We start from the raw sequence: 27,365 nt of genomic DNA, 5'->3' as shown, positions 1-27,365 counted from the left end.
ACAATACTATGCTCAAATCCATTGGTCAAACGGCTTGACTTGCTCTGCAAATCTATGCACAGCTGGAATGTTTCAAAGAATGTCCTGAAATGTGTCAAAGTCACCCGAGTCAAGAAATCCAAGTTATACCTTTTCCTAAATAGGTAAACCCACATGACAGGCCTTCATAATCGATGTAATGAAATTGACATTAAAAAGTGGAAAATTCCATCTTCTGCTCCAGTTCCTGATTGATATGAAAGATGTTTCAGAGAATCATTCTCTCTCTCTGCTTCCAGATGCCTGCTCATTGTGGAGTCACAGACTTTTTTGCAGTGTCAATACAATGTCATTAGCATCAAAACGGCAGCCCGGATCCCCACTTCCCCCTATTTAATCTGTATTTAAAGTTTCTGGGTGCTTTAAAAACAAAACAAAAACTTATTGCCAACGACTCTTTGCAATAAGGTGCCTTAGACCGAGTCAAACCATTCATTGTTCCATTTAGCTCGGCATTGTCTGACCGACAGCATCTCTCCAGGGTTTCAGACACCAGTCATTCCCAACCTTAGTATAATAATTAATAATAATTTATTATTTATACCCCGCCCACCCGGAGATGCCAGAAATTGAACGTGGGGTCTTCTGCACGCAGAACGTGCGGTTGGCAACTGGGAAGCAGCTCGGCCACAGTTCTGAATTTCGCTTGTTCCCTATACATAGGCAGCTGCCACTATTATCCCGCAAGCAGAGGTGGAACCAGGGTTCCCCCTCCCCTCTTCCAGCCGGCAGCAGATTTGGCCTTCAGCTCCGGGGCGCATCAGGAAACGAAAGAGAAAGTCGGATTCTCCGAGGGCGGTTTGCGCACGTCGAAGTCTTGAGGAGAGGGGGCGGAGCCTTCCATAACGAGGGGACGTTTATTGGCTGACGCCTCGGCCAAAGCGCCGCGCCGCCGTCACCGCGCTTTCCGCACGCGGCGCGGCGCTCCTCAGCCCAGCCGGCAAAACCGGCGGAAGGGGAGGAACGCGGCTGCGCGAGGAGAGGAACCCGGAAGCGGCTGGGTCGAAATAGTAAGCGTCGGCCCTCCATGGGAGAGAAGCGGCGTGGCAGCAAAGCGAAGAAGGTAAGCCGGGCAGCAGCTGCCGCCGGACGGAGCCGCTTCTCGGCTGGGGGCTGAGCAGGAGGCGCCCTCCGTGTGAGGGAGAGAGAAAGACTCAGCCCTGCTGAGCCCCTGACGCCCCCCGGGCAGGGCTTCCCGCCGGAATCGGAGCCAGGCAGCGACAGTCTCCGGCCCGTCCCTCGCTTCTCGTGGCTTCCCTCCCTTCTTGTAGCCGCGGGATTCAGCGGCCCACGCTCCCGAGGAAGAGGACGGGGATCGCAGCCTTTTATAGCCCAAGCCCTGCGCGCCCGTTTACTCGGGTGCGACTTTGGTTTAGGGACACTTCGGTGTGACGGTTGCCTCTCGGTCCCGGTCGTGTTTATTATTGCAGGCAAACCCCCCAGTTCTCTCTGGTCCTGTTCGTGGCCGTTTGGGAGTAAAGTCCATTGGGTAACGGGGCAGATCAACAAGTAAGCAAGGGACCGCTTTTGTCACCGCTGAGGGGGGTAAGCGACTGGCATTGCAAGTTAAAGGAAAACTGAGCCTGACGTCTCTTAAATCGGGCTGCCTGCGAGAGCCCCGGGCTTCCTACTTGCGGATAGGTGGATATTTGGAAAAAGACGTCATGACTTGCTACTTTCCCCCATCCCCATTCAGGCTCCCAGTGACTAAGTCAAAGTAGATGGCCTTGAGCCAAATAGTGCATTTTAATAGTACTGCCCCCACCATAGGTGCTATATAAGGTTCTAATCTAATGCATCTCCAAGCACTTTCCACCCCACCCCACCCCACTGATTTTGGCAGTGGTTGTAGAAGAAAAAAGTAGATACAGCACGCGAGTCAGCAGAGAGCTCAACATCACTTCCTCCCTGTGCATCACATTGATTATTTGCTAAGTGGAGAAATAGTCCCATTCCACACAGATTGCTGCTTCTCAGTTAGTTCATCTGCATGGATCAGCTGAAAAGGTGGGAAATTGGTTTTGTACCCTTGTGTGTTTAGAGGTGTGCAAGAGGGTGGGTGGCCATTTCCACTTTTGACCACACCCACTGCTGACATGCAGCCCCAGAGTGAATGTGGCCATCAAGCCAATGAAGACTGGTCACCTTTGGTATATTTGTTACTCAGGCTACATAAAACGTGTTCTCAATACTCCCGATTATATAATCTGGGGAGGCTCAGAGGTACATCAGTGGCGGAACACACACTTTACATGCCCCATGGCATTTCTAGTTAAATGGATCGGGCAGGTGACAGCAAAGATCTTTACCAGTGACACTGGCAAGAACCTCCCAGTCTGAGTAGATCACACTGGGTTAGTTGTAAAATAGTCTAACCTGGTATAAGGCAGCTGCCTATATTAAGAATATGTAAAGCGCTGTGGTCTAAATCACTGAGTCAAGGGTTGCCAATCAGAGGGTTGGCAGTTCGAATCCCCGTGACGGAGTGAGCTCCCGTTGCTCGGTCCCAGCTCCTGCCAACCTAGCAGTTCGAAAGCACATCAAAGTGCAAGTAGATAAATAGGTACCGCTCCTGCGGGAAGGTAAACAGCTTTTCCGTGCACTGCTCTGGTTCGCCAGAATGCTGGCCACATGACCCGGAAGCTGTCTGCGGACAGATGCGGGCTCCCTCGGCCTATAGAGTGAGATGAGCGTGCAACCCCAGAGTCCGTGACTGGACCTAACGGTCAGGGGTACCTTTACCTTTTCCTTTTAAGGCTAGTATTATGCCTATTTGCTTTTTAATTGTAGTCTTTTCTGATAAACTGGTCACACTTGCTGCTGAATCTTGCATTTTAATGTATATTTTACATTTTGGGTAAACTTGGGTTACAGACACTTCAGGTTACAGACGCTTCAGGTTACAGACTCCAGTAACCCAGAAATAGTACCTCGGGTTAAGAACCTTGCTTCAGGATGACAACAGAAATCGTGCTCCAGTGGCGCAGCAGCAGCGGGAGACCCCATTAGCTAAAGTGGTACCTCAGGTTAAGAACAGTTTCAGGTTAAAAACAGACCTCCAGAACGAATTAAGTTCTTAACCTGAGGTACCACTGTATACAAATTAGGTTAAGTAGGAATAAAATAAATAGTCTTTTGGTTCCCTTGTTTATAGTAAGATGAAAACAAGGCAGACATAGTGGGTGAAAGATTACTAATAAGTAGCTTTTGGGCGTTTTGCAGACATTAGTGTTATTTTGCAAGATAAGCTATTATAAATATCAGTAAGAAAGGTATGTGCTGCTTTAATCTTTTGATTTCTTGTTGAAGTTGTTTTGGTTTCCAGCTTATTCTACCATAAATAGACACTCAACTGGTTGTGTAGTGAAGTTCCATTAAAATTTTCTGAGGATAGGAAAAGCGTTCTCTCCATACTTGACAGCTGAGTAAAGCAAGTGGTACTTCTGTTTCCATCCAGAGAGCTTTTGGACCAAATAAGACTTGACAAATGAAGGTGGAACAAAAGGACTTGATAACAACATCATGTCCACATGTTATCCGTCTAACTAAAATCTCTTCTGTGTAAGTTTTGCGAAGGCTGGAAAAATCCTAGGCAGCAAGTAGTCCCCAAAATGGAAAATTAATTGTTGGTGTAAAGAATGTGCTCTTCTGCAGGAGCATTAAAAGTCTCTTGACTGTAAGTGGGTGATCCAGTACTGCATGATCCAAGGCCATAAGAAAGCTCTTCAGTTAGCAGAGTAGCTAAAAGAGTTTTATGTTCTCTATGACTTTGAAAATTGCAATGACAAGAGAGAATGACATGCCCAGGAGAGAGGAGACAGGAACCTGGGAAGTTCTTGGTGACTGGCCTTAGGTATGTGTATGTAGGTTGTTGCTGCTACCACCACTACTTTTATTCCTATTTGAGAGCACAGCTATTTGGTTTGCTTTGGAGGTGATGGCATGAAGCAGGGCTTGTTCACTTGGCTTGCTAAAGTCTTCCTTGAAGAATTTAAGCCTTTTCAATTTGCCGGGTGCTGAAGTCTTCCAGTTGCTTGATAGTTTCAACAATTTCTTTTAAGGAAAAGATATTGATGTGGATCTTCAGTTTGCTCCTGGTGGTTGGAGTATTCCATGAGTAGAGTTTTGTTCATGGGAGGCTTCCACTGGTGGAAGGGCAATGAGAGGTGACTTTCCTTGCTCCTGTAGCCCTTTGTGGCACCACATCTCTTCTGAGTTAATGCAGTCCTGTATATATTTATGCATACAAAATCAGCATGTCTTAAATCATTGACATTTCCTTTCCATGACTGACCTGGTGAAGATGTAATGTTGGCTTTGTGTATTTTACAAATTCAGAGCCAGCCTTGGCAACACATACTTAACTCTGTTCTTGCATCTGGTGCAAATCCCTATCCCCTCATTAGCCATAATTACAGTTCAGTATTACATCTGCCCCAAAGCTGACTATGATAACACTCAAACAAGTTACACTGGGCAGTGAAACATATTTTCAAATGGTTAAGGAACAACCTGGTTAGTGTTAACCATGATTTGTACAGGTGAAACTGTAAAGCTGAATCATGTTTAATGCTGAATATGGTTGGAGGGAAATGGGAAAAATGCACCAGACAATGAGGGAAGTCATTTTCCTTAGCCTGGATCTCAGTTTACAAACTGCAGTTGCCAGGGAGCCAATGTTATGTTAAGTTGCTACCAAGTATACAATGTTGTGTGCATTTTGTGATCCTAAACCAGGCATAGGTAAACTCGGCCCTCCAGATGTTTTGGGACTACAACTCCCATCATCCCTCACCACTGGTCCTGTTAGCTAGGGATGATGCCTGTACCTGTCTTAGACTTTGGAACCTTCTAGGAATGATTGGTAAGGTGGAGAATGTGGTTCTCCATTGTGTTTCCTGCTCCTCAACACAGCAGGTTGCTGGGGCTTTCTGAGAAGGGGAGGGCCAAGGCAGCAGGGGCTCATTGTGGTGCATGTACAATGTAAAGGCAGCATCAGGTTGGCTTTGCCACAGCACCTCATCATTCACTACTAAAACCTTCTCTACTGGAGTATCTAAGGCTGCTGTGCCCATATGATTTCCATTTTATAGATTATATACCGAGTGTAAAATAACTTTTACAGCTTGAAATTTGGTGGGGTATCAGTTGTGGCTATTCTCTGTCAAAAATACAGATGGTATTCTAAGTCTGTGTACATGTGTTGATTTTTGGGGATAGACTTATCATTCCCACATAATAAATCAGATGTTAATAATGTAGTCCTTTAATATCTACTTGGCAGTCACCCCCATTGAGTTCAATGGGACTTACTCCCCGGTAAATATGAATACAATTGGAGCCTAAGGAAATGTATTCAGTCATTGGCACAGTATGACTTAGCTGCTGCTGTACCATAAAATTCCTGATGTTATTTGCTTACTCAGTGAATGTATGCGTTATCTGTTAATTAGTGAAAATGAATTTATCATTTTATAATAAGTTTATAATGCTGCTTGTGTTATATTATTTCATCAAATAATTTAAAGTAATTTCTTTTTGCTAAAGTTCTTGCCTGCCGGTTTAAGAGGAAGTACAATCCTATACACAGAACCATAGAATTGCAGAGTTGGAAGGGATCCCGAAGATCATCTAGTTCAGCCCCCTGTAGTGTACCCATGGCAGATGGCAATCCAACCTCTGCTTGAAAACCTCCAAGGGAGCGGAGTCCATCACCCTCCAAGGGAGTCTATTCCACTGTTAAAAAGCTCTTATTGTCAGAAAGTTCTTCCTGATGTTTAGTTGGAATCTCCTTTCTTGTAACTTGAAGCCATCGGTCTAGGTTCTACCCTTTGGAGCAGGAGAAAACAGGTTTTCTCCATCTTTCATGTGACAGCCCTTTAGATATTTGAAGATGGCTATCATATCTCCTCCCAGTCTCCTCTTTTCCAGGCCAAACATATCCGCTTCCCTCAACCGTTCCTCATAAGGCTCAGTTTCCAGACCCTTGATCATCTTGGCTGCCCTCCTTTGCACACGGTTTAGCTTGTCAACATTCTTCTTAAATTGTGGTACCCAGAACTGGACATAGTGCCCTAGGTATGGTCTGACCAAGGGAAAATAGAGCAGTAGTATTATTTCCCTTGATCAGGACACTATACTTCTATTGGTGCAGCTTGTGGTCTATCTACCAAGCCCTCTAGATTCTTTTCACATGAGATTCATGTGACATTACTTCTTTTGAGAAACTGTGCTGGGTTGTAATAATCACAGCATGCTTTTCCAAGTGCTCATAGACCGGCTGTTTACTTATGTGCTCTAGGACCTTTCCTGCTATCAGTGTCAAGGTGACTGGTTGGTGACCTGGGTTTTCTTCCCCCCCACTTTTTGAAGATATGTTTTGGATAGCTCAGTTGGTTAGAGCATGGTGTTGATAATGCCAAGGTCACAGGTTCAATCCCTGGTATGGGACAGCTGCATATTTCTGTGTTGTAGGGGTTTAGACTAAATGATCCTCAGGGTACCTTCCAACTCTATGATTCTATGATTGTACAGTTCTAAGATGGGGACAACATTTGCCTGTCTCCAGTCTGTAGGGATCTCACCTATTCTTCAAGAATTTTCATAGGTTATAGACAGAGGCTCTGAGTGTACATCCATTTCTTTGCATAAAATAGTTTATTTACTTAATCTGAGAAGTTCCCAAAGCACTGGCAAAACTTAACTGTGATTTTGATGTTCTTTTTGGAGGTTTACCTGTTGGAGATGAATTTAATGTCTCATCATATGGATCACTGAATGGGTAATAAATGGCCCTTCCTCGCCTAACAGGAGCCCTGCGCTCCTTTTCAAATGTCACTAAACAAGATGATTACAGTGAAGAATCTGCTGACTTAACGGTAATTTATTTGTTCAAAACTTAACTATTGAGAATTATTTTAATGTTTTTAGTTGCTTATTATATTCAGTCATTTTGTCAACAGCTTTGCCTCAGATTATGTGCTTTATCTATTCCCCCCCCCCAAAAAAAAAACATTAATCTTTTTTTAAAGCTCACACAGGAGAGGATAGAGCTCTGAAGGGATGCAGTAGTGCCATAAATTTTGTAACTTCGAAAAGTCATTTTAATGTCACACAGTTGTATGTGCGTGCAGTATTTTTCTACAGTTTTCCATTCCTAGCATCTGTGGACATACCAGTGTGTGACATTCTATGAGTTAGTTCTGACCTTCAGTCTGTCACTGGCCAACCAGTAATCTGTAGCGCAGGCAAGTATAACGTCTAGCTCCTAGGCCAAATGAGGCAGCTCATGGGAGATGCCATGAGATCTGAGGTCCTACCAGGCTCATGAGTGGAGTGGCAGGCTGAAACAGATAAAACTTTCTGGAAAACCCACATCACTGGGCATACATGAGAAAATAAAGTCATACCTCAGGTTGAAGTCGCTTCAGGTTAAGCCTTTTTGGGTTGCGCTCTGTGGCGACCCGAAAGTAACGGAGCGCATTACTTCCAGATTTCACCGCTCGCGCATGCACAGTCGCTCAAAATGACGTCACGCGCATGCGTGGAAGCGGCAAATCGCTGCCCATGCACCGCAGACATGCAGACGCGGGTTGCGTTCGCTTTAGGATGTGAACGGGGCTCCGGAACAGATCCCGTTCGCATCCAGAGGTACCACTGTAATCCTTTTGCTTTGTTTTTAATGGGCTATGGCGATAGAGCTGCTGATCTCTCTAGAAAGTGAAAAGCTAAAACTTTTAACCAATAGCAGACACTCCTGAAACAAAAGGCAAAATAGCACAAATAGTCATTGCCAGCCAATGGCATCTTCTGTTCAAAGTAAATTGAAAAGAAACAAATTGGCATCTGGCAATTTGATACTGAGATGCCATCTACGCCTACGCGTACACCTACCCAAGCACTTCAGAGCTGATTCTGATTTCCATCATGTCGCTATAAGCCCAGAGTAACTCCTCTAATCTTACCTCTATTCCATTCTTTCATCACTATAACTAGAGCATCAATTTGGCCCTCTCTTTTCATGTCATTTGAAATTGTGTAAGTGCACTACTAAATGAACCATTAAAAGAGAATCCATTCACTGAAACAAGCATCAGCAACAACTAATATAGCATAAATTTAAGGAACATACTGTACAGCACTTTAATGCATTTTTTCTTAAATAATCTTCTGATGGCTCTCAAAGAAGAGTTGGAATACTAGCTCTATTTAATAATAATCTGTGCAGCTTTTTTTAGGTGCCTGTTTTTTATGGCAATAGCAGCCCCCCCCCCTAAACTGCATGAGAATGGAAAGAATCTCAAAAAGGGACTGTGATTGGCTGCTGGAATGAAGGGTGGTATCAGTGATGGAGAAGGAGAATTGTTTACATTCTCCAGTGGGGTCCTTTTGAAAAAGGGGGGAAATGGTATAGGATGGATCAGTCAGTTGTATTTCAGAGTTTCCCAAATCAGAGAGGGGTTTGGGGAAGGGGAAGATTGGGCAGGGAAAAAAATAGGGAGAAGTCAAATTTTAGATAGAAGATGATTCATGAATCCCATTGTCAATCATTAGAGATTGGCATGGTTTATAAGCCATGATTTAGTTAATCATTAGCTAAAGTTGATTTTCCAAACCTGGCCCTTCAGCTTAACTATGGTTTATAAACAACAGTTAAAACTATACTCGCTAGCCAGGGTTAATCTATAATTTATAATTCTATAATCCTTGGATAAAATTAGCCCATCACCTAGCAATATGTTGAACACAGACCTACTCCTTAACTATGGTTAGAACCCAGATTCATAGAGCCATAAGTGAAGAGTAGTTCAGAATTAAAGCTACTCCCAAAGCTCATCTCTTACTAGTGCTTTAAACCAGTGATGGCCAAACTTGGCCCTCCAGCTGTTTTGGGACTACAATTCCCATTATCCCTGACCACTGATCCTGTTAGCTAGGGGTGATGGGAGTTGTAGTCCCAAAACACCTGGAGGGCCAAGTTTGGCCATCACTGCTTTAAACTCTGCCTGGTAACAGCTACTCTCCTTGCCTCCCCCCTTTCCCCCATTCAAGTTTAAAGGAATGGCTAAAGAGTGATGATTGCTGAAATGACTAATAGAACAGTGTGAGATTCAAGCATGCAATTTTTTCACTAGATTTTTATGTGTTGTTTTAAAAGCAATCATTTTTAACACATGAATAATGTGCTAGCATTTGGAACTTTCAGCTCTGTTAAGCAATAGGTAGGTAGCGTTTGGAAGTATTTGAAAACATTCCTTTTCTTACCATATAGAATACCTTTTTTCAAAGAAAATGAACCTTTCTGACTACTTGTGTTATATATATATCTTCAGAATAAAAGAACCAAATTGCAAGAAGAGCAACTGAACTCTGGTCTTACCTGGAAGAAAATAGTTAGCTTTGTTGATGAAAATTCAGCCAAAGAAAACAAACAATCCATACTTGAAGATTTAAAGACAATACTACAAGCTTCCAAACAAATAGGTAAGTGGTAATTTAGAAGTGGGATAGTATTTGTAGATGACTGAGCCACACTGTAGTCTAGTCTTGCAGAACAAAAGGCCGCAACATTTAAAAGGCTCCTAATCATCCACAAGCCTGTTTTCCTGTGCATATCCATAATTACCGTATTTTTCACTCTATAAGACGCACTTTTCTCCTCCTAAAAAGTAAGGGGAAATGTGTGTGCATCTTATGGAGCGAATGCAGGCTGCGCAGCTATCGCTGAAGCCAGGAGAGCAAGAGGGATTGGTGTGCACCGATCCCTCTTGTTCTCCTGGCTTCAGCGATAGCCATGCAAAGCCTCTTGAGTGCAGCTGGAGCACTCCTGCCTCTTCGCTCAAGAGGCTTTGCATTGCTTTCTTGCTGCTTGTTTACCTTCTCTAAAAACTAGGTGCGTCTTATGGTTGGGTGCGTCTTATAGAGCGAAAAATACGGTACTCATTTGTAGGATATTAATGGTATGATGAAATTAGGCTAGCTTTGCAGATGAGTCCTCAAAAGTTGTTATCTTATTATCCTTGCATTTTAAAAACCACCTTTTTTGGGGGGGCGGATCTCTAATCTGAAACTTTGGAGTGAACACCTTTAAAAAACTCAGTTCTGGGATTACAGTTTTAATACTGTTTTCCCTTTTACAGACTAACTGAACAAAAGCACAAGGCACACAACCTCCCCCCACCCCGGCCGCTTCATAATTGCTGCACCTAACAGTGCAGGCCATGGCACATCCATTATATCCTCTTTCCTTTCTTTCTGCTTCTAATGCAAGAGATGTTTACTGGCAGAATTCGCCCCAATAGTATGTGATATAATATTTGATCTTCAAGTATTAATAAAGTGCCTTATTTTCCCCACTAATACCTTTAATGTAAGCAATCTTGCATAGTCTTCAAAATCATTGCAAAGTAATTTGATAGTGAGGCACCAGCATACCTCAGCTGCTTCTGTAAATACACAAAGCTGTCTTTCCACCCGCCTCCCAGCCAGAAAGAACACTCTGTTCCTACTGTCTGTTGCCCTTGGACCACAGGGCTGAGGGGAAGCATACTGGGCTGGGACTAAGGTTTGCTGGATTGTGTGGCTTTTCCTGTGTGTTGTGCACACACATTATTAAAATCTCATCTAAGAACGTTTGAGAATAATTTGATCAAAAATTGGGATATGAATCTTCTAGATCAATACTACTACTACTACTACTACTACTACTAATATATTATTTATACCCCGCCCATCTGGCTGGGCCTCCCCAGCCACTCTGGGCGGCTTCCATAAAAACCAAAAATATCACATGTTAAAAACTTCCCTGAACAGGGCTGCCTTAAGATGTCTTCTGAATGTCAGGTAGTTGTTTATCGCTTTGACATCTGCTGGAAGGGCGTTCCACAGGGCGGGCGCCACTACCGAGAAGGCCCTCTGCCTGGTTCCCTGTAGCTTTGCTTCTCGCAATGAGGGAACCGCCAGAAGGCCCTCGGCGCTGGACCTCAGCGTCCGGGCAGAATGATGGGGGTGGAGACGCTCCTTCAGGTATACTGGACCGAGGCCGTTTAGGGCTTTAAAGGTCAGCACCAACACTTTGAATTGTGCTCGGAAACGTACTGGGAGCCAATGTAGGTCTTTCAAGACCGGTGTTATATGGTCTCGGCGGCCGCCCCCAGTCACCAGTCTAGCTGCCGCATTCTGGATTAGTTGTAGTTTCCGAGTCACCTTCAAAGGTAGCCCCACGTAGAGTGCATTGCAGTATAGACTTCACTTTAGCACTCTGCATCTGGGAAAGGAAAAGTACATTGAAGGCCACACTCTGAGCATGGGCCATCTACTCTTAACTTACTGGGTCCTGATTGTGTACCAAAAAGATAGCAATGGAGGAGCTGAGTGCTAAGGTTTTGAAGTGTTGAAGTGATCATATTGAATGGTGGTTGTTTTTTTAAAGAGTTTGACTTGTGTTGCTAGGGAATCTTTTAAATTGGGGTTTCTGATCCACCTGGTTGCAAGAGGAAATGTCTGGGTCGCCTTGGCCAAATCTAGTTGCCAGTGGCAACCAGGTTCCCTGCTGACAGCAAGCCTGTGTAGTCTATAAAGTAATCCAGTGTTTGCTTGGAAACGAGCTACCTTTTTGGGTAACTGAATCACATCCTTCACAGCTGGCCTGACTGCTTTGGGTAACATGAGCCAGGCCAGAGGAGGATCACTTCTGAACCATAAGAAGTGCCTGTAGGATGTTCAGAGTTTGACTGCTGAGATTACTTTCATAAAGAGATTTGGAGGTTATGAAGCATATGTAGTATAAATCTGCCTGTCTTGCTGTCATTGGGACAATTAGGCCCAGGTTGGATTGGAAACCAGTACAGAAATTAGGAGCAGATCACGTGGGTCATTCACTCTCCTGGTCCTCCCTTCTGCTCTGCCTTGGTTTAGTATGATGGAAGACCGCTAGAGAACACCAATGTTCTCCTAAATTTAGTCCTAAATTCACTGTGATGAAAACCAGCTTTTCAAAAGTGAATTTACAAGCAAACCCAAGTTCATTTTGACCTGGAGTAGTAATGGTCTGTCTTAGCAATGAACCATGGTGGAATGGGAGTGGGGTTTATGCATAAGTGTGGTTGGTCGTAAAAGAGTACGCACAGCCCTCCTGTCTCTTCTTGATTCTTAAAAACTCTCCTTCTGGCTACTTGTCAACTTGTACTCCAGTGGTCCTTCACTTGTTGCGCCAGTCAGCATGGCCAGTGTAGTAATGGTAGTTGTAGTTGAACACCATCTGGAAGCCTACAGGTATCCTCTGTGCCCTTTAATAGCAGTGGAACTGAACACTCTAGCTGAATCAGTGCTATCTGTCCTTTGGTCCTCTTTATTCCAGAAAGATTGAGAAACTCCTAGCCTTGATGCTATGCTTGTGTGCTTATGCTCTCCTTCCATTTCATAGGCATGCATAAGATAATACATGTGTGCACACAGGTATTATTATTACAGTGGTACCTCGCAAGACGAAATTAATTCGTTCTGCGAGTTTTTTCGTCTTGCGAATTTTTCGTCTTGCGAAGCACGGATTCCCATAGGAATGCATTGAAAATCAATTAATGCGTTCCTATGGTCAAAAAAAGTCCATACAAAGCCAAATTTGGTACAAAAAGAGTTTATTAAGTGCTCTTTAAAGTCACACATACTGTAAAGAGCATTTAAAAAATTGAAGGAACAATAGTTTCTAAACATGACAGAAAAGCATTTAAAAATCACCAAAGTGTACAGTACTGTACATACATTTTCTAAGATTCGGGGGGACAACTCGAAGAAGGTTCCTCTTCCACTCTTTGCTTCTTGCTGAAGAACCTGTCCATGGTCTGCTGCTTCATCCGCCTTTTCAGCACCTCCCTGAAAGACAACATGACCCTCATATCAAAAGTGTTCGCAAGGTCACGTGTCAGGTCCTTGTCAGGGTGGTGCCGCTGTGCAAAAGCCTGCACATCTTTCCACTTCTGGCAAATGTCCCTCAGTTCTTTGGAGGACAGCCGCTGTGGAACGTAGCCCTCCGTCTTCACAACCTCCAGGAACTCCGCTGCAAAGTCTTCAGCTGCAGGAACATCAGAACTGGCAGCCTCTCCATGACTGACCACGCTGTGGATTCCAGATCTTGTCTTGAACCGGTCAAACCAGCCTCTGCTTGCCTTGAAGACTTCTGGCTCGCCTGAGGTTCCTGGTTGTTGCCGGATGAGGTCTGCGTGCAAGGCCTTGGCCTTCTCACAAATGACGGCCTCAGTCACTGTGTCCCCTGCACACTGCTTCTCTTCTAACCAGATGAGCAGCAACTTCTCCACCTCCTTCAGAACAGCTGGGCGGTTCTTCACGATCCTGGTGACTCCCTTGGCTGCATCAGTCGCAAGGATCTTCTCCCTCATCTTCAGGATGGTCCCGATGGTTGATGGATTCCTCCCGTACTCCCTGGCGAGGTCTGTCACACGCATTCCACCGTCGTGCTTCCGGATGATCTCCTTCATTTCCAGCGTAACCTTCTTCTTCCTCTCGCTGGCCTCTGCAGCAGCAGTCTTCTTGGGCCCCATGGCAGCACAGCTCCTACCTTTGCAACCCCCCCCCAAAAAAAACCAGTGCTTCACATCCAAAAAATTAAAAAGCACCAAACCTCCTAGAAAACACCCCAACCCAAAATCCAAAACCCCCCAAAAAAGTTTTAAAAGTTTAACTTACCAAATGGCTGCAAAAGAAGTTTTGGAAAAGCTTCAAAAATCACCAAAGTCTTCAAAAACCTCAAAAAAGGCTACCACACCGCGTGCTATGAGTTGCTCCTCGAAGTCAAGTCGCAACTGCACCTCTTCAAGCAATGCACCCTGGGTATTAACGGTTTTAAGAAAAAGGAAACATACTTGCAAGGCGTTTTTGTCTTGCGAAGCAAGCCCATAGGGAAATTCGTCTTGCGAAGCAACTCAAAAAACGAAAAACTCTTTCGTCTTGCGAGTTTTTCGTCTTATGAGGCATTCGTCTTGCGAGGTACCACTGTATTATATTAAAATTTATATACCATCCTTTATCTGAAGGCATCTTAAGGCAATTCACAAGATTAAAAAAAGAATAAAAGCACAACATAAATAGTTAAAACAAAAACGAAACAAAATCCCCACCCCCATGCCTACTGATTTCCTGACCACTTCCTGTGTTTGATGAAAAGGATCATAAGTAAAAATCGATTTCTTGTTGTTTTAACCTAACAATGTGAATTTGCATTGGTTTTAGCTGTAGAAGAACATATTTCTATATAGAAGTGTTAAATGTATAACTTCAGACTTGTGTAGCTTATAATACCTGTCCAGTAGAACATCTTAACATTAATTCAGATCATTGATGTATGGGGTGTCCTTGATGTCCTACTTTCAGTTTCATAAAATAAAGGTGGTACAAATAATGTCAAAAGGATGAAAATGGATTTATTATTTGAAGTTTGTGAGCAAATGTTAAGACTGTGCTGAAAAATCGTTGTGGCTCCCATTCATTGCCGTTTCAGCAAAGCGGACTGCATATCTTGTCTGCTGAAGTACAGGTTTGGGGTGGTAGGGTTGGGAGGATATCCTGGGAATTGCATATCTCACTTAGGTCAAGGCTCTGCTGTTTCTGGCCATGTGCAACTCCCTGTAGATGTTGCCTTGTACATGTTGCAGGACTTCAGCTCCCATCATTCCTGGCTATTGGCCGTGCTACCTGGTGCTGAGGGGAAATGGTGTCAAGCCATTGGTGTAGAGCTTCTCATTCCCCCATCTCCTCTTTAAGTTATTGAAGCACATTGACATTATATTTGCAAATTGGGGAATGTTGGGTGCGGAGAAAGGTGGCAGATTCTGGTCTGGGGCTGAAAATCAGCTACAACCAGGCAAGGAAGAGGATGGGTGAAAACTGAAGTTACTACCGAAAGCCCTTGGTATAGGAAAGAGAAGTCATCTTCATTAACTGAAAGGATGGGAGGTAAGTGATAAAACTCATGACTCTAGTGTCTAAATTGCATTTTGGGATTCTAGCTTAAAGGGGGAGCTCATCCTTGCCTATATCCTAAGGAAAAAACACAGAAATTCACCTGCAGCAGTATCTTTTAGACATTTAGAAAAGCATTAGTAGGAGGCATGGTGCTGTTCTTATGTAAAGTGGTGATTATCCTAGCACATGTGATTATCCTAGCACATTAGGGAGATGGCTAGGCTAGCCTTCTTGCACTGTTCTAGTTTATTACATGCAGGAAGCTTTAAATGAGGGCAGCATTACAAAACTATGTCCCTTCTCCACCTAACCACCCCACCCATCTCAAACTTTCACATACATGCATACTGGCAGCTTAGTAGCTTTGCTTTTTAGCTGCAGCTTAGTAGCTCTGTATAAAGTGTAGACTGGATCTAATGGAATATCATTGTTATTTGTCAAATTCCTAGGACTTCAGTTCTTCAAAAGAGTTTTATTCTTCAATTTATATTCTTGCTTTGTGTCCCTTACCTGATTGTCACAAAAATCATTCAAATATGGTGGTTGCATAAGGTAGTTGGTTTAAACTGTAGGTATTTATAACCTTTTCTGGGTTTCTTTTTTGTGAACAGTGGGATCTGAGAATGGTCAAGAAGCCATTGAAAGTGGTGCTGTTTTCCTTTTTAAAACATTTCACACAAAGGAATGTGTTGGTCATGAGGAAACGAAAGCCATCAAGCAGATGTTTGGGCCCTTTCCCTCATCCTCTGCGACAGAAGCCTGTGAAGCTACCTATCGGATTGCTTCTCATTTCACAGAAGATCAGCTAGCTGGCCTTCTGCAGATGACAGAAGACAAAAATGATGACAGGAAACTGTGTTTTGGTAAAAACATTGCGTTTTCCTTTGACATGTATGATTTGGATCACTTTGAAGAACTGCCAGTAAACGGGGAAATGGATGAACAGAAAGGTATTAGCTTGGATTTTAAGAAATTTCTAAATAACCATTTGGAACGTTTCCCAAATGGCTATGATGAAAGCTCTGGCATGAAGTCATTGGACAAAGTGGATGATTCTTTTCTGTGGTGTGAGGTTGGAAAGTACCTGAGTGAATCACTAAAAGAAACCCCTGGAGTCCCAACAACGGAGGATCTTTGCTGCACTTTGTATGAGATGCTAGCTTCGCATAAAAGTGGTGATGAGCTTCAGAATGAGGTACGGTATGCATAATGTTTTCATTATTACCTTAAGTATCAATGGCTTGGAACCAGGGTGTGCTTAAGTAGTGCCCCCTCGTGCTACCGCTGCATCTGTTCTCCCCATCCCCATAAGCCTGGCCCGATGCTCAGTAAATCCTTGGGAATGGCCTGAGGTGGGAGAGTCAGAGAAAACAATATGGAAACAGCTTGCTGCTTCTTGAAGCCACTCCTTTGTAAAGTGGTCTGAGAATAATCCCGGGGGTAATTTTCTGCTGACTTGCTGTGAAGTGGCAGTACTTCAGCTTCTTACAATAGTTGTAATGGGGAAATATATGAAACGGGGGTTTACTGTGTTTTGAGAAAAATTGCTTTTCAAACCAACACCTAGAAACTGGGTTTTGTGCGCTGTTTCCCCTTTGATTCTTTTGTAAAGAACAGGATGCCTCAGAGATAGTAGGGAAATAGAGAACAGAAAAGCCTGCTGGATCAGGCCAGTGGTCCATCTCATCAAGCCCCCTGTTCTCACAGTGGCCAACCAGATGCCTATGGGAAGCTCACAGGCAAGACTTGAGTGAAAACCCTCCTGTGGTTTCCAGGAGAGAGAGCCAGTGTGGTGTAGTGGTTAAGAGCAATAGACTCGTAATCTGGTGAACCGGGTTGGTGTCTCCGCTCCTCCACATGCAGCTGCTGGGTGACCCTGGGCTAGTCACACTTCTCTGAAGTCTCTCAGCCCCACTCACCTCACAGAGTGTTTGTTGTGGGGGAGGAAGGGAAAGGAGAATGTTAGCCGCTTTGAGACTCCTTCGGGTAGTGATAAAGCGGGATATCAAATCCAAACTCTTCAGGAAGCCTACTGCCTCCAACAATGGAAGCAAAGCATAGTCACTGTGGGAAGAAGCCATTGGTCGCCTTGTGCTGCATAAATTTTTCCAATTCTCTTTTAAAGCCACCCAATTGGTGGCCATCACGGCCTCCCATGAGAGCGAGTTCCACTTCCAGCTTCATTGGATGGCCACAAGTTCTAGAGGGAGAAGGTTTCTCTGTCCACTTTCTGCATGCCGTGCGTTATTTTATACATTTCTGTCATGTTGCCTCTTACTTACCTTTTCTATAAACTAAAAAGTCCCCAATGCTGTAGCCTTTCCACACAGGGGTGTTGCTCTGTCCCATTGATCATTTCAGCTGCCCTTTTCTGAACCTTTCCCAGCTCTGCAATACGCTTTCAGATCAGAACTGTACACAGTATTCCAACTGCAGTTGCACCATAGTTTCGTAGAATGGCATTATAATATTGGCAGTTTTATTCTTGGTTGCTTTCCTAATGGTCCTTAGCATGGAATTTGCCTTTTACACAGCTACAGCGCATTGAGTTGACATCTTCATTGAGCTGTCCACTATGACCCCAAGGTCTTGTTGCTCGTCTGTGACTGCCACTTCAGACCCCAAAACATATAGGTGACTCCCTTGTCATTCAAGGGTCCAGACCACCTCTCTAGAGTCTAGACCAGGCTTCCTCAACCTCAGCCCTCCAGATGTTTTGAGACTACAATTCCCATCATCCCTAACCACTGGTTCTGCTAGCTAGGAATCATGGGAGTTGTAGGCCAAAAACATCTGGAGGGCCAAGGTTGAGGAATTCTGGTCTAGACAATCTTCTGCTACTAATGTATTTAATTGCTTTGTTTTGTCCGTGGTCTTTATGTTTTTAGGAATGTACCGTCTGATTTCAAATGCACTTTCCTAAACCCTCTAGGACCTTGAGGGTCACATATGTGGTTTGGGGATGTGTAGTTTGAATTGGAGTCTCCCACCATTCTGTTACCGTACTTCCTTTCATTGAATTGGTTCCTTTCCAAATTACAGGCATGTTACCATAGCTCCCTCTGCTGGAACTCGTTAACATACTGGTAAAAGAATTCCATTCAAAAATAAAAACTTCTTTCAAATCTTTATTTCCTTCTGTATCTGCTCTTGGTACCAGACTACAGTGGTACCTCGGATTAAGTATTTAATTCGTTCCAGAGGTCTGTACTTAACCTGAAACTGTTCTTAACCTGAAGCACCACTTTAGCTAATGGGGCTTCCTGCTGCTGCCACGCCACCAGAGCACGATTTCTGTTCTCATCCTGAAGCAAAGTTCTTAACCTGAAGCACTATTTCTGGGTTAGCAGAGTCTGTAACCTGAAGCGTATGTAACCTGAAGCATATGTAACCCGAGGTACCACTGTACTTGTAATATGCATGTTGCTTGTAGTGTTGTCCTGTGAGGGTGTGTTTGTGTCCCAAACTGCAGTCAGAGAGATTGCCACAATGTGTCTCAGAACACTCATGGCAGGGTGAGGAGCTTAAAAACCCTTTCCCCTGTGTTTTTCTTTCTCCAATTGCTGAAAATCACCCCGACATTCCCCCCTCCCTCTGGTCCTGTTGCTTTTTGTTAAATCAGTTTACGGAATAACATTGTGTGGGGGTGTTTTCAAGTCCCCAGGGAAAGATTACATATGATTTGGTGCTGCATGTAACTTGGCGCTCGCTTTTTCCTTGTAAGAAGAAATCATGTTGAATAGCTTTTCACAAGTGAAGGGGCTCCTCTCATCTTTTCTGTTCATTCTTAGTGGATCCCATCTTATTTGCTGCTGCTTCAAGATGCTCCAGCAGGCTAGCTAATGTGGTACCTCCAGATGTTATTGGAGAATAAATCCAGCATCCCTAACCATGAGCCATGCTAGCTGGGATTGATTAGAGTTGGAACGCAACCACATCTGGAGGGCACCATGTTGGCTATCTCTGCTTTACAGTGTGACTGACCTTCTGGGAATCCTCCACTAGTTACCCATTCTTGACAGTATTAAGCACAAACAGCTTTTAAGCCCTTTCTTGGCTTTTGCTATCTTTCCTGTTGTGTTGATATCCAGTAGAGTTCCCAAGTACTTGCTTACTTTAAGTAGCTGAAAACACCTTCATATTTTGCCCTCATGCTGGGAGACAGCACGCTGCCAGAACTTCCCTTACTGTGATGGCATCCATACATAAGCTGGGGTTGTCTCTTTCACTGTTGAATGTTGTATAATTGTTTCCTCTCGATTTAATTTCTGTATCCTGCTGTTTCTACATTTGTTTGGTTTGCCAAGTTGAGCTTACAAATACTATAAACAGAAAACATCCTCGTTTTGTATCTGTATATTGCCTATGACAATGGAACTTTGTACCACCACAGTAAATATAGTATAAACAACAATGGCTTCTGTCCTGCCCAGAACTGAGTATACTCATTTTTCACTGAAATTATTGAGATATAAGAGCGTTAGTTTTCTTTATTTATTTAGCTCTATATATCTGGCAACTTTTGGGTCACATGTCTTTTTAGTATGCCAGAATCTCATTTGTTACTGAAATTAACCAGAAAAATTTGCACCATCAGCTAACAGCGACTGTATATAAACATGGTAACCTTTGTGCAACAAGATTTTGGTACCTAGCCCTTTTCGTAAAATTGTATATGTTGGGTTATATCTGGCTAACTCAGAAATAGACATGCTGAAATCAGTGGACAAGTTAAGTTTGTTTGTTTTAGTGGATCTATGCAGAGCATGATTTAATTCAAATTGAATTTTGAATAAATGCACAATTAATTGTTACTGTTTTGAATATTATTGCGCTATTATCTTTCTTGGTGGGTCATGCAAACTGCTAATTTGAGTAATGCTTTTTTATTGAGTAGGGTAGAGAGTGCTGGGGATGAGTTTATGCAGGGGTAGGCAACCTAAGGCCCATGGGCTACAAGTGGCTCATGGGAGTCATTTAAGCAGCCCATGGGCTACAAGTGGCTCATGGGAGTCATTTAAGCAGCCCATGAGCTGCCCCTGAACAAAGCCACCCTCTTGGTGAGTCCCCGCGGCTGCGCTAAACCGGTGCAGCGTGGCACAGGGACTCGCTTCCGTGGTGTCGGAAATCGCGTCTGCGCATGCACAGACAATGAAAATTGTGTCTGCACAGACGCTGGAAATCGTGTCTGCACAGATGCTGGAAATTGCAGGCGCAGGCACACACAATCCAGCCACAGAGGGATCTCCACTGGAGTGAACCGGTCCATGCGAGGTAAACCTTGCCCCTGAGTTTATGGGACTCATGGGGGGGTGTCCAAAAAAAGTTTGGGAACTGGTGCTCCAACTGCTTCGGTTGAATGTAACTAATGTCCACTTTAAAAATAGTGGGCTATATCTAAATAATAATAATAATAATAATAATAATAATAATAATAATTTATTATTTGTACCCCGCCCATTTGGCTGGGTTTTCCTAGCCACTCTGGCGGCTTCCATAGAAACCAAAAATACACTAAAATATCACACATTAAAAACTTCCCTGAATAGGGCTGCCTTAAGATGTCTTCTGAATGTCAGGTAGTTATTTATCGCTTTGACATCTGATGGGAGGGCGTTCCACAGGGCAGGCGCCACTACCGAGAAGGCCCTCTGCCTGGTTCCCTGTAGCTTTACTTCTCGCAATGAGGGAACCGCCAGAAGGCCCTCGGCGCTGGACCTCAGCGTCCGGGCAGAACGATGGGGGTGGAGACGCTCCTTCAGGTGATTTCTCCGTTTTTGTTTATTAGTGCCTCTCTTAATAGTTTAAGGTACTTTTATTATTAGATTTTTTTCCCTTTGAAGTGTTTGAGGTGCTGTGCGGTTCTTTGGCATTTTAAGCTTAACGTGCATGTGCAGAGAAAGTGTGTTTCACGGGCACAAATTTTTGTCAGACAAATTTTTCACAGACCTAAAGGTTTAAACCCAAATGAGATCTATGGGCTGTTTTGTATATTCAGCACTAAAGGGAAGACATTGAATTCTTTTAAGTTTCCTTGCCTTGTTGCGATAAATTACTCTGTTTTTCAGATAAACTGAAGAACCAGAACATCTTCATGGATAACTATCTTCTGAATTACTGCCTAAATAGTGCACTGATTTTACTACAGATAGATTTATTTGCTGGGGTAGGACTTTTTGGGTATGGGGGAAGAATGTTCATTAAAGATGTGTTGCTGATAATTGGATATAGTGTGTTGGCATAGAGAGTATCCTATTGCTGTTTACAAGAATTTTGTTAGGCCACTTTCTTTATTTTCCTGTTGCAGATGGGATGAATCGTGGCCCATTGAATAGATGTGATAAGAAGATTCTTAAGAGATTCATGCTTAATAAAGATTCATGCTTTATTGGGGGTATTCTCTACTAATCCCATTAAGTTGATGAGTTCTTAATTGGAACTGTGGTTTGGATTGAGAACACGTTAGTCATGCTTGGTCATGACTCACTTACTTTGCAGCCAACTCAATCTGTTTCAAGAGTTTTAAATGCTTTTGTTTTCTTTTTTGTGTTCTTTCATCACACCATCGAGGATAGGGAAGATTGAAAACTCAAATAAATACAGATTTACGGCAATGATATCTACATAATGTTTGTATTTTTTAAAAGAAAAACACAGGGCAAAAGCCTCATAGTAATTTATAGTCCTGTTAATGGTAGCTGGGACGCGGGTGGCGCTATGGGTTAAGCCACAGAACCTAGGGCTTGCCGATCAGAAGGTCGGCGGTTCGAATCCCCGCGACGGGGTGAGCTCCCGTTGCTCAGTCCCTGCTCCTGCCAACCTAGCAGTTCGAAAGCACATCAAAGTGCAAGTAGATAAATAGCTACCGCTCTGGCGGGAAGGTAAACGGCGTTTCTGTGCGCTGCTCTGGTTCGCCAGAAGCGGCTTAGTCAGGCTGGCCACATGACCCGGAAGCTGTACACCGGCTCCCTCAGCCAATAAAGCGAGATGAGCGCCGCAACCCCAGAGTCGTCCGCAACTGGACCTAATGGTCCAGGGGTCCCTTTACCTTTACCTTTACCCTGTCTTTAGATTTCATAGGGTAAGCTTTCATGGACTTAGGAGTGGACTCTGGGAGCAAACTCAAGTACAAGAATGCTAATGAGGACATTCTCAGTAAGTAACAATAGCTAAATAGTCATGCCACTATACAGTAAAGATGCCACTATACAGTAAAGATGGGATGCTAATGAATAGGAATAGATTAGAATAAGATTTAGATTAGAGTAAGATTTGGAAGATTTAGAGATTTAGAGTAAGATTAGCTTAGGAATAGATAGAAATATATTGTGTATTTTACTGCATAGCTACAAAGAGATCGTGTCCATCTGTTGGATCTAGTGTGGTTGTGGCAATGTTTGTTGCCAGTTGGCTAATTTAGGTGGAGAATTATGGCGCTACTTCCAAATGTTTTGGACTACAACTGTCATTTGCTGATGGTAGTCCAAGACACCTTGAGGGCAACAGGCTGGGGAAGGCTGAGCTAGATCTTCTATAGGGAAGTTTGTGTGTTAACAGATTCTCCATATTACATACCCTTCTTCTGAGACTGATGGGGCCAAGTTCAAGACTTAACAGCCCAAGGGCCTTTAAAGATGTCTCCTTGCCTTTTCAATTTAGGAAGAGATCACACATTTGAATTTGATTAACCCTGAGAGCTAGCAGGCAAGGCCAGGAGGAAGTGTAGGTTGGAGTCTGTTGCAGGGGGATGGGAGTTCATAAAGAGCACAGATTGGCAAAACTCATAAGGAATTTCAATGCTCCATGGCTGTTTTTTACTTTAACCTACTTTTAATCTGCTTTATAATTTACATTTAGTATTCTAAGCTTCTGGAATTGGGTTTAATGTAGATCAACATCATCAAGTAAAGAAATAAATGCTGGTAGGAATGTATCATTTATTTACGTTACATAGAACGCAAATTGTTTTAGTACATGCCTCTGTACTGTGTTTTTTTTTCTAATAGCAGAAAAATGTATGAAACTCTAGCATGCGCTGTTGTTTATAACAGTGGGGAAATTGGGTTTTAATTGTCCCAAAGCAGATGCTTCCAGATCTTACTCTGCAGCCCACCTCTGCTCCCTGCTGGCAAGCTGCTCTCCAATAGCATCCAAAGCTTAGTTTCTAGATATTAGCTGGTGCCCTTTCTCTCCCTCTAGATGAATCAACATGCAATGTTCCCAAATGCCTTCCAGCTGCTGCCTTTCTTCCTAGTTGAAACAGAACCAAAGGTTTACTCGGAGCATTCGTATTGCAGCTGCTTTTTGTCCTACCATGAGCAAAGCTTCTGATCCACTGTATAATCAATTGGTTTCTTCTGAAATGGCGTTTATAACAAAACGGACACTAAAATTAGGGTCTTGAAAACTGACAATTTTTCGCAAAAATAAGTAGAAGATTTTTTAAAGTTGATAAGCTATATCTGTAAGTCCCCCAAAGTTAATATTAATAGCAAAACTGAGTTTTGTTTTGGTTTTTTATGGAGGAAAAAGTATCTATTAATAATCTGTGCAATGAAGGCTATGTTTGGTTTTATCCATTTTACTTCAGTTTTGGTGCACGTGCACTGTTGAACTGGAGTGTGTTGATATCAGTAACGACATAGTTCAACATAATCTCAATCCTTCACAACTGCAGTTTCATTGTTGACTTGTGTGGACCGAGAAGAAGTCGAGCTTCCCCCCTCAGACATGAAGTGTCTCCTTTTGGTATTTTCATTCATGTGTTGAAGACACATGGGAGATCTAATGGGGGTGGTCTTTAATGGTTTTAATAGTTCATTGTTGGACAGTGTCACAAATACAGCTATGGTATGTTATATCTGCTGGCAAAGTTGACAGGGGTCCAAACATCTCATATGTCTAAGGAGCATGTGATCATCCCCCCCCCAATATTTATTATTTTCAGTAGATAAACATATTAAAAAAGAAGAAATTAACAATAATAAAGACAAACAAAAAATAGGAGGAAAAAAGAAAAAAGATACATACAACATATTACCACTTAATTAATTAAAATTAGGTACCATCCATCTTCATAAACATAGTATTTGACTTCCTCGAATCTCTTCCATCCGAATTTCTTAGTAATTATATGTAGCAGTTTCCAAAGGAGCATTTGATCATCTTGCGGTTCAAACAACCTTACACAAACAGGTTGGAATTGGCAGCATAGGATGCGGACATGTGTCATGTAATCTTAAAGCTTCGTAGAAATCTTTTGGCACATATGACTGAGTCTGGACATGCACCACTTATTCTGGACCCTGTTTTGTGTTGTCTTCCTCATGTAGCATTCCACCACACCTTCCCATCTCACATGTGGCCATATAGACCTGTATCAACTGGCAGATCTCCACACGTTACTTAGTAGCAAATGGGGTTGGGAATTTCAGTCTTTTAGTGGTTTGCTAGAACTGATGAAAATGGATGCAGATACAGTGGCTGAGATCCAAAGATCTGCTTTAGGTACACTTTTCCTTGTCTTTTTTTTTTCCCAGCAGACTTTCCTGCCATATGATGAGAAGCTGCTTTTTAAAGCCCCCAGGGTCTCAAAAGTGGCTTGCTGGTTGCTGTTTGAAAAATAAAAGCTCAAAGATTTTTTTGAGCATGCTGTGCTTTGGATCCTGATATATTTTCTTATATAAAATACAGTTGCTCTAGACGAGGGATAGCCAATGTAGCACCCTCCAGATGTTACATTTGGCACTTGACCACGCTGGCTAGGGCAGATGGAAGTTGGAAGTCTGAATAGCATATGGCGGCTGCTGAATTGGCTTTTCCTGATCTAGACATCTGCCTGTGGCCAGGAAGGTGATTTTCATATGCCATGGAAGGAATAATATCCAATGGTGTTCAGTATACAGGCGATGCAGTATAAAGGCAATAATTTCTCTTGTTTCTGAAAATGATTCTACCTATGTCACTTCATTCTAAACTTATCAAAATAGTGTCATGGTACTACTAATAATTACAGCTTTACTGGGAGGGTTGCTTCATTTTGAAATGCGTAGTTCACAAGATTACTGTGATTCATTGGAGTTTTGATAGTGGAGTATCACAGCTTAACAATCTTAATTAATGTTAATCATACATTTTCTGACATGTTGCACAAAGGATTTCCATGCCTCTGTTTGTGTAAAAGGAGTGAAGGCTGTGGCAACTTTGCCGTATTGGAACAATCACTTCATTTGTGAAAGCCTGATCCATATGTGTCCTTTTATGTGTGAAAAGGCAGTGTCAGTAATGGAAAAGGTAAAGGAAACCTTTATGTTTCCTTTTTTAGGTGTAAATTTAACGTATTAAGTATGAATGTGCCAAATGTATATGTTTGGCAACCCTCAGCTTATAAGTAGAATCAAAAATTGTAGAGTTGGAAGGGACCACGAGGATAATGTAGTTCAACTCACTATTTTGCCCAATTTTGGGTTCAAACCCACAATTCTGGGAAAGAGTCTCATGCTCTACTTCCGTCAGATCAGTTGACTTGTTACCAGGGATCAATTACCACTACTTCCATATGAATAGCCTGATTTAACTGAGAGGGGTTGTTGGCTGACCCTATGGGACATGTGCATGGTCTCCAAGGGGGGGGGGGGGGATTTCCTAGTAGTCTCCAGCCATTTTGTAATGTTTTATGTGGAAGCTGATGTGTTATATCTGGACATCACAACCACCCTCCGCAAAGGTCTGCTGCCATTTGCTAGTGGAATTTCCATTCTACAAAGACCCCTGCTCTGCTTGTTGAGTGCTCCTGTGGTCAGAAAAGGGAGGTGATTTTCACTGGTTTCCTCCCTACCTTCCCCCTGTTCCACTTTCTACAGCTTTCTGGAGGTTTTGTCAATCCTCTGCAGAACATTTGGGGTGGCGGGATTGGTGAAAAATTATCCACTCTTTACCTGCAGGAATGTGTAGTAAATGGGGTTCAACTCTGAATCTGGCCTTATGCATTTAGCTATACTGGGAAGCAGTGTGTGTGTGCTGCTCATTAAGTCTGGATTACGATTTATACATTACAGATCAACTGTACTGCCAACAGAACTGATATTGTGTCAAGAAAGTCTCTTTTTTTTAATGCCTTGATTGATCTGGACTCATCTCCCAGCACTAATCAGAAAACTAGTGTGAACTTGGGCTTCCATGTGTGAATCATCTTTTGGATTGGATTCTGCATAATATCCCTCGTAAGCAGTCAGTTTTGTCAGTGCTGAGAGCAGCCGCCATCTGCATGCTTGCTGCTTGATAGCGTGTTGAATCTATTTGTGTAAACGGACAGAAACTTTCACTCCTGAAAATCAGCTCTTGGGGGGCATCCTTCAACATAGCTATGGAAGTATCCTCCACACATAGCAGCAGCATGTGTGATAATGGGTTGTGGGAGCTCCACATGTTCTTAGCATTCTTGATCACAGCTTAGTGCCTGGAAGTTGTGAACAAGTACAATTCTGTAAAGTATATTTCATCCAATAATTGATAATACTAAGACAATGGCTTTTCCTTCCATTTCTTTAGTTGTTTGAGCTGCTAGGACCTGAGGGATTTGAACTGATAGAGAAACTCCTGCAGAACAGATCAACAATTGTGGAGAGATCTTTGTCGGGACCAAATGATTATAAGCTGCAGGCTCTGCAAGGTAAAGTAATAGCACACAGGGGTTTTACTAGTTGCATGGCTTAATTCTTGGTTCAAAACTTAGCAACACCACTCACACAGGGGAAAGAGGTGGTCATGGGTATGGATGGCAGACATCCAAAAATAACTTATTTTAGTGTGTATTTTTTTTTAAAAAATAAACACATTTTCTAATTTGAAAAGCTGAATACAATAACTTGAGATCACAAATTTATTCTTCAGTTTTTCCCCTTTTCCAAGTTCATAGTTTTAGTAAATTAAAAAAAAAAAACTTGTCTGAAGGTCTGCCATTATTAGTGGGTTTGCTGTAACTCCACAGTTAAGGGTATATAGTTTCATAGTGAGGGAGAGTACACACAATCACATCTCAGCTTAATAGGTTGAAACATGATGGGGATCTTCTCCCCTTGCATGAGCCTGAAAACTAGAAAGTCTTCCTGTAACTATAGTTTTAATGGTTTGAAAGAAATAGAGAAACTATTATTGTCAAGCTTTGGAATGGGCTATTGGGAACTGACTTTGAGGGGGAAAGGTGGGGTATAAAGAAATATACAACAACAACAACAGCCAAGATATTAAACCATGGTTGTCTTAATTTCCTAGTTTATTCTGAAGCTATTAATCATAGTTTCCTAGTTTCAATTAAACTAGGAATAGGAAGCCTTGCTGATTAGTTTGAT

The 27,365-nt window shown here is 42.8% G+C and overlaps 2 protein-coding genes across 2 annotated transcripts in view; one reads left to right on the top strand and one right to left on the bottom strand.

Moving 5' to 3' along the window:
• The first annotated feature begins 949 nt into the window (after positions 1-949).
• Positions 950-27,365, top strand: part of ASCC3 (activating signal cointegrator 1 complex subunit 3) — a 216,673-nt gene continuing 190,257 nt past the window's right edge. The window contains exons 1-5 of the mRNA XM_083608265.1: positions 950-1,103; positions 6,767-6,917; positions 9,372-9,522; positions 15,627-16,210; positions 26,566-26,686. Coding sequence (XP_083464391.1) covers positions 6,828-6,917; positions 9,372-9,522; positions 15,627-16,210; positions 26,566-26,686 — 946 coding nt within the window. The 5' untranslated portion in view covers positions 950-1,103; positions 6,767-6,827. The remainder of the gene's footprint in view (positions 1,104-6,766; positions 6,918-9,371; positions 9,523-15,626; positions 16,211-26,565; positions 26,687-27,365) is intronic.
• LOC310759011 (putative CENPB DNA-binding domain-containing protein 1) lies at positions 12,804-13,606 on the bottom strand (the record flags this gene model as incomplete). Its single annotated transcript, XM_083605772.1, has 2 exons — positions 13,080-13,606; positions 12,804-13,049 (listed from the first exon to the last, which is right to left on the bottom strand). The coding sequence occupies exons 1-2, from the start codon at positions 13,593-13,595 to the stop codon at positions 12,804-12,806; spliced, it is 762 nt and encodes a 253-aa protein (XP_083461898.1). The 5' UTR covers positions 13,596-13,606.

This window comes from Podarcis filfolensis, assembly GCF_964270895.1.
Source record: "Podarcis filfolensis genome assembly, chromosome: 3".
NCBI classification, from domain to species: domain Eukaryota; kingdom Metazoa; phylum Chordata; class Lepidosauria; order Squamata; family Lacertidae; genus Podarcis; species Podarcis filfolensis.
Note: the sequence above shows the minus strand (reverse complement) of the source record. Positions and strands in the feature narration are given on the sequence as shown.